Genomic DNA, 7,182 nt, shown 5'->3' on the forward strand with positions numbered 1-7,182 from the left:
AGATACAAAGCTGAACAAACGAAATAAATTAGGCATATTTCGTGCCTATGCATATTTCGAAAAAATTGCTACTTCAGGAAATACGTGATAGCAGTTTACAGGCCACCAGCCAAGAAACACGTACGATGTATACATCATGCTGCTCACAAAGAGCAGCAACTCTTTCGTCCGCGCCGCGAAATAAAATGCGTACATAATCGAAGAGCGTCTTGTTAAAATCTTTTATTGCTACAAGATGTCGAAGTATTTCATCAGAGCTTACAAGCAGTAGGAAAACACATTCTGCAAATGGTGTTACAAAAGCTATATAATGACTGAAAATGCTGGTTGGAGTCTCACTCCTGAAGTATGATGGAAAACTTAAAAGCTACAACTCCAAGCTACAAGCTTAGTGTTGTAGAAAACGTAAAGCCTACAAGCTATAACAACACAAGTGGATTAACGAATGCAGCTGAGGCTACTGCATAATTTTACGCAAAACTTTGTATTGAAAATGGCACATGATATCGGAAACAGGAACAAAAATATATAATGTCAAACGCTTATGCTATAAGAAGAACAGTACAAGGTAAAATAATGAAAAGTATGCCAGAACTGAGGCAACATATCAAAGGAGTGCACCATGCAACATACAGCCGAAAAATGTCCAAGAGCAACGCAAGAGAATGCAGTTGACATAACTCTCTAAGGAGATGCAATCATCCAGACAAAAAAATTAAAAAGGCTTGAATGCAGCCACACAGAGAATGCAGCGCACTTCACACGCATGAGTAAAATGTGTCGAAGAACTCCCGCGGGAAGAAAAGAAGTCTCTATCAAAAGAGATTGAAAGCGTAAGAAAAAAAAGGGAAAGACCTTATGGATGAATCTGAATGAAATGAAAAGCATGCATGAATGGTGGTGTGTAACACAAAGGACCGTAGCACTGCATGAACGGGAGCACCTTTCCGTAGTTTCCGGAAGGCCTCACTGTCTCGTTTCTGTTTTTTGCGCGTGTTGGGCAAAATCTAGGCCCGATCGCCCTACTATATTCTTGAGCCTGTGGCTTACACCGGGAATATGGGAAATGACTTCTGTTTTCTTTTTCTCTCTTTCGGACGTAGGATCTTGTTTTCTCGGCCCCCAACAAATTAAGTAGCCTATGCCGACAGGTGAATTGCAGTGAACCTGCGCGAAAACTGCGCACCAAGAAGCACGCGAAGCCGTTTGTTACGTGTAAGGGCGAGGTGGTATACGAGATCCGGTTGTCTTGTGGACACTGGTACGTAGGACAGACGGGACAATACCTCAATGATCGCCTATGTGAACACGCGTGCGAAATTCTACCGTGAGCACTGTTGCCGCGCATGTTGCAGACTGCGCATGCTGACCTTCATTCGAAGAGTGAAGATTGATAGACCGGTACACGCGGAGAGGCTGAGACGAGGACTTCGAGAAGCCTTCGAGATTCATAAAAGAACTCAAGAATGTGTCAGCCCCCCTTCCGTTGCCTTTCACAAAAAGAAATGTATTTCCTCGAGGGTTGAGTGCAAGTGTACCGGTGAGAAACCTGATAAAGGGGGCGTTTCGCCCTGCTGGTGCTGTGACGTCACTTATGATTTCCTACTTATTGCTTGTCTAGTCATAATAAATTCGGTTGCTAGTCGGCGCTGTGTATGTGTGCTTTTTTTTCGTTTTCCGTCCCGTCTCGGTGCGCTGTTACACGCTCTTCACTTTCAGCAGTGCGGTGGTTTGGGCACGTTGGTATTCCATCTCGAAAAACTATGAGCGCACAGAAAACACGGACGACAAAAAGACACACATATGCACACACGTAGGCGCTACTTCCAACAAAATACATTCTTGTGATCCACTGCTACTTATAGCACACAATCAGCCCATATCGATGCGCCAAACTCCCAAACACCCTCCCCCCCCCCCCCCCCCCAGATGACACTTTTTATTTTGACGTTGTCATACCCAGGTATTTTGTTGGAAGTAGCGCCTATGTGTGTGCATATGTGTGTCTTTTTGTCGTCCGTGTTTTCTGTGCGCTCATAGTTTTTCAAGATCTTCACTTTCGTCAGCGGTCATTCGCGATTCAACCGAGAGACTTCACGATGGCCTTGAGGGGCGAGATGAAGTTCTTGGCCGCGGTGAAGTTGCTGTACCGCGGCAGCGCATCGAGCGACAGGCACTGAGTGGAGTCCTTCTGGTAGGGTCCGCAGATGATGCTCAGCATGTTGCCGAACACGTTGTCGGTCGTCTCGTGCATCAGCTCGATGGCGTCCGGGTCCCGGCAGTGCTCAGCCAGCGCCTCCTCGCAGCACTTGTAGAAGTCGTGGTACTGACTGAAAAAAAAAAAGAAACCCAACGGCGGTGGAGCCGACTGCATAAGCGAAGTCACGGTATACAGATGTATAACTGCCGCGACACGTAGGTATCATCTCCTTGAATATATTTATTAAAGAAGCGTTGACAAAAATGATCAGTTCTGCTCAAGTGTGTGTGTGTGTGTGTGTGTGTGTGTGTGTGTGTGTGTGTGTGTGTGTGTGTGTGTGTGTGTGCGCGCGCGCGCGCGCGCGCGCGCGCCCGTGCACGCACTGGAAAGATAAGTAAAGAAACGTACGCATTTCAATAAATCCTACAGCTGAAAATCAATTGCTCTAGCAGATGCCATACAGACATGATGATGTGCCTGTGAGCAAACGCGGCCGTGCATTTGCTGACACATTTTGAAAAGTCGAAGATTCGATAAATATTAGCAACCATTTCTGTGTCCGTAATTTTTTTATAACGAGAGGCCTCAAAAGAGATTTCCTCAAGACAATATTTAAGTAAAATATTAGCGGACACCTTTTCTGACCATACTATACGCTTCGTAACTGCTCGTCACCCACTAGAGTAACCACCACCAATTTACCGTATAGTGAACACTACGACATGCGCTCCGTAACGTGGACATTGTGAAAACGGATGTACAGACAATATAATCAGGCGCTTGTCTCGCGACCCTCTTTTGTAGGTATCTGAGGTGGTGCAGTAATTGTGTTTTGTATGTGTTATGATTGTTTTGTATGCCATTACTCCCTCCTAAACAACTGTTGGGACCTATGACTTACGCTACATATGCCATCTCCTGTAAAATATTTGAAAAAAAAAAGTAGTAAGATATGTAACCTATAACCACTGCTTTTTCTTCCATCTGGGATGAAACAAAACCGTCGGCGTGGTTTTAATTAGATATAAGTTTGCTTCCTTGTCGCGTACGCACAGTGAACGAAGCTCCTTTACATATGCTGCAAGCACAGAACAGACGTCCGCGAATCCTGTGTGAATTTCTGTATTTCCACTTTAGGAAAAGCACGTGTGTCGAATACTATCAGTTGGTAGATAATGTTTAGGAAAGATAAAACAGCCCAAGAAAGACACAACGCCCAAAAAGGAAGCGCAGACACAGCGCGGACTAACAATTATTTTATTTCTTCGAACGCAATGCCTTTTACGGTACGCATCAAAGCAACAGAAGGAAGATTACAAGAAACCTTGCGATAACAAAGGCAGTGCAGTCATATAGCGATACATTGCCGCCGATGGAGGAGATATGCTAGACGCCTGTGCGATGCCAATGCACGTTAATGAACACCAGATGGTCCGAATTTTCGCAGTCCTCCACTACGCAGTGCCTCGTAATCATATCACGGTTTGGGCATGTAAAATTTCAGATACTATTATTACTGCCGTGATTGCGGCTGCTCCCCGCTTTTGAAATGGTGCATTATCATACGTGAGCATGGCGTACAACTTGTTCGCGAAATTCTAGAGGCAGCCGAAACTCCGAGGCTTGGTGGCACTTGTGTCAGTAGGCCGTCCCTGTCAGAGTAGGAGGTATACTGCATTGCGCGCATGCCTTCTCGCTAGCATTTCATTGACCACATGTTTTCATCCACTTATCTACGGCCTGTTGCAACTTCCTGACAGGCTTTGTTTTGTTTTCTTTTGTTTGTCAGTTGTTTTTAATTCTTAGACGTGTACGTACATGCATTCTTTAGTGACTTTCGCTTTGGATATCATGACCACGCTTCACTTTTTTAGGTTTTTCTCTGCGCTGTCACAGTTTCCTTGTTTATCCTTTTCGGCTACTCCTTGACACGTGTTGTTTTCGTCACGAGTTTTCTTGTAATCACCTTTCTGTTGATCTGATGCGTGCCATAAAAGGCCTTGCGTTCGAAGCAATCAAAGAGCTGTGAATCCGCGCTTCATGTGCGCGTAATTTTGTATGCTCAGTTTTTTTTTTTTCTTTTTGGGCTGTTTTATCGTTTCTTGGCATGAGCCAACTCGCCCACGCATCTGTTTCGGTAATATCTACCTCGCAATTATATCCGAAGGTCAGATACCTCCAGGAGGGACTGTGAGTTGTTTAACGTTATAGCGCGTCTCTCGCGCTCTATAGAAGCAAGTTGGTGTTATTTGTGTTATTTACTCCCGCATTATTTCTACTCGAGAACATCAAAGAGCTCATCCGTAGCTCTAGGCGAGGGCACATTTCCACATGCGCCGTCCGCGCGACGGGTCGTGATTAATGGCAGCAATGAGTAAATAATTGAGCCAATTATACCTCGAAAATTAAAGTCATCGCCAAGCTCCAGGCGACGCGACGAACATGCGTGTAAATGCTATGTAGCTACGACAGCTCGTCTCGCTCGAATATCTTGAGTGAGTTGGTCGTAGCATGCCACGTGCTTTCTAAGGAAAGGATGTGATGCTCTTTATGATATTCTTTTTACAGGGAAAGCTGTTATGAGATCACGACAACAGCGATTTTGGCGCCATAGTCGTCCGCCGTCACCGCCGCCGCCGGTTTCCGTAACCGGTATCGCGCGAAATAAGAAAAAAAATGTACTGAGAAAAAAATGCCCGGCATCGGAGGGGATTTAAACGCTGGCCCTCTGCGTGGCAGTCGAGTATTCAACCACAGAGACTCGATGCTGCTTGAAACTTCCTTACAGAAAGGCCCTATACAGGCGTCATGTCGGGCAAGGAATTGTGTTGACATTTGTAATATAGCGTGGCAAAAGAGCAAAAGAATAGCAGCCAGGCGTCACACAATGCGAATTGCGCAACGAGCGTATGGATTAAAGGGACCGGCCACTGGCCAGAACGTGTGATTGGATCCTGGTAGAAGTCAAAAGACCGTGAAATGTAACGACAGATTCCAGCATCCTTTTCGCGTTGTGAGTGGGATTTATATTTTTAAATCGTGTTTAAAAGTAACAAAAAACCGGTATGTCGCGCAGCCTAGCGGAATAGCCTTGAAGCTGGATTATGGCGTCGATAACATTGTCGTACGTGGTCACGTAGTCTGATGCAGTCATGCGCGCCGTAATTAGTTCTGAATATTAGAGTACGTATATTATTATCTATTCCCGCTCTATTTTGTGCTGCTTACGAGGTAAAAGGAGTTGCACGGTCAGAAGCGGCGCAGCCTTCACGGTAGCCTGTGGAACATGGAGAGCCGCGGCGCATGCTCGCAGAGTGTAAACCGCCGCGCTCGAATACAAACCACTCTCGCACTCACTGTTTGCAGCATGTGTTGCCGCTTGTGCATACGACTTCACATTCACCGCAGATAGAAAAATTCCGGTTACAAATGTTCCGCGGCGTTTTCCACGTTACCACTCCGTAAGTAGGCACTCTCACCGGTAAGCCTTCCGTTGCGCTAAAGAAATTAGGCACCATAAAAACTGATAGTCGATCCCTTAAAACCTTCCCACCCCCTACAAAACGCTCAGCGATAATTCTTCATCGTCATCAGCTACAGATGCAGCATCAAACTTCAGGTTTAATGTTGAATGACGATAAGGAGGATAGGTCGGCCTGGAAAGCGGGTTTCTAGCCACCTACTCCTCACGAGGGTAAGGGAAAAATTGGGGGACCCTTAAGCTTCGCCTTTAAGAGTTGAACGCGATAGCGAAATCCGGCCCCTAGTGCGCACTTCAACCTCTAAGTGCATACTTATTAATGTGTATTGTTACAGACACACACGCACGCACGCGCGCGAATTTTGCAGGCTTTCAATCTAAAGCAAGAGTCGCATGGCCTCCAAGATATACGCCGCGCGCCGGCCCTCTCGGATGCCATGCAAAGTCGAGACATTTCTCACAATCCCTGACAGATGGCAGCACATTATCTAGCGTTTGCTGCGTTGGCTTGATATGTTTTCCTCTAGATGGACATAGTTGTCCATTTTTAGAGCTGTTTGAAAGTTCGTGTGTGTATTAAGCGGCGATGGCTGCACTATCCCGGCGTTTTTCGACGTAGTTTGATGGCCTCGCGAATGCGCCTACCGTATGGGCTCGTTTTCGTCGTGACACCTGCCGAACAAGATGCGTCGAGACTCCTTTCACTACATGACATTTATGTAGTGTTTTTGTCCGAAGCAGCTGCAAGCAACATCGTGGCTTTGTGGTAAGACACCTGCTTGCCACGCGAACGGCCCGGGTTCGATCCTCATTGGGACCGAAGATTTTATCGTTTATTTTATTTGCTACTTTCTCGATTTTTCGCTCACGGATGATTTTTCGCTCACAACCAACGGTGCCGACGCCGACAGCGGAATTTCTGCGACACGAGCTCTCTAACGCTACCGCGTTAAAATTACACCATATCTCGCTAAAGGGGACCATGAGTAGATGCGAAGCCGGAGCACTTGCACGATCGCGTTCCGTTGGCGTTCGTGGGGCATGCTACCGAGCTCGCGTCGTGGAACGCGAAGAGCGACGCTTCGCGCGTCGTATATTCCATCTAGCCTGGCCGTTAATTCTCACAGGGCGAGCGGGGAACACGGTCGACAGGCGGGCGAGAGGGGGCAGCGTAGGAGAAGAGAGAGAAGGGGAGGGGACGCGCATGCGCTCGAGCTCATCGCGGCGTTGCGAAGGAGAGAATTTCGGCATGTCTAGCCCGCGTTTCAGAGGAAGAGTGGAAAGGGGGAGGGGGAGGGGAAGTGGAGAGGGGTATGGGACAGGGAAAGTGGAGAGGGGAAGGGAATAGGGTGAGTGGGGAGGGGAAGGGGAGAGAGTGAGTGGAAAGGAGAAATGGGAGAGGGTAGATGACAGGGGGAATGGTGAGGGGAGTGGAGAGGTGTGTGGAGATGGTATGCGCATGCGCAGTAAGGGTGGTCACCCCGCGCACCACCACCGGATT

The 7,182-nt window shown here is 47.2% G+C and overlaps 1 protein-coding gene across 1 annotated transcript in view; it reads right to left on the minus strand.

Annotated features, from left to right (window-relative positions):
• Positions 1 to 2,056: 2,056 nt before the first annotated feature.
• LOC119374665 (uncharacterized) overlaps positions 2,057 to 7,182 on the minus strand; it is a 43,317-nt gene continuing 38,191 nt past the window's right edge. The window contains exon 5 of the mRNA XM_037644828.2: positions 2,057 to 2,330. Coding sequence (XP_037500756.1) covers positions 2,081 to 2,330 — 250 coding nt within the window. The 3' untranslated portion in view covers positions 2,057 to 2,080. The remainder of the gene's footprint in view (positions 2,331 to 7,182) is intronic.

This window comes from Rhipicephalus sanguineus, chromosome 11, assembly GCF_013339695.2.
Source record: "Rhipicephalus sanguineus isolate Rsan-2018 chromosome 11, BIME_Rsan_1.4, whole genome shotgun sequence".
NCBI lineage: Eukaryota > Metazoa > Arthropoda > Arachnida > Ixodida > Ixodidae > Rhipicephalus > Rhipicephalus sanguineus.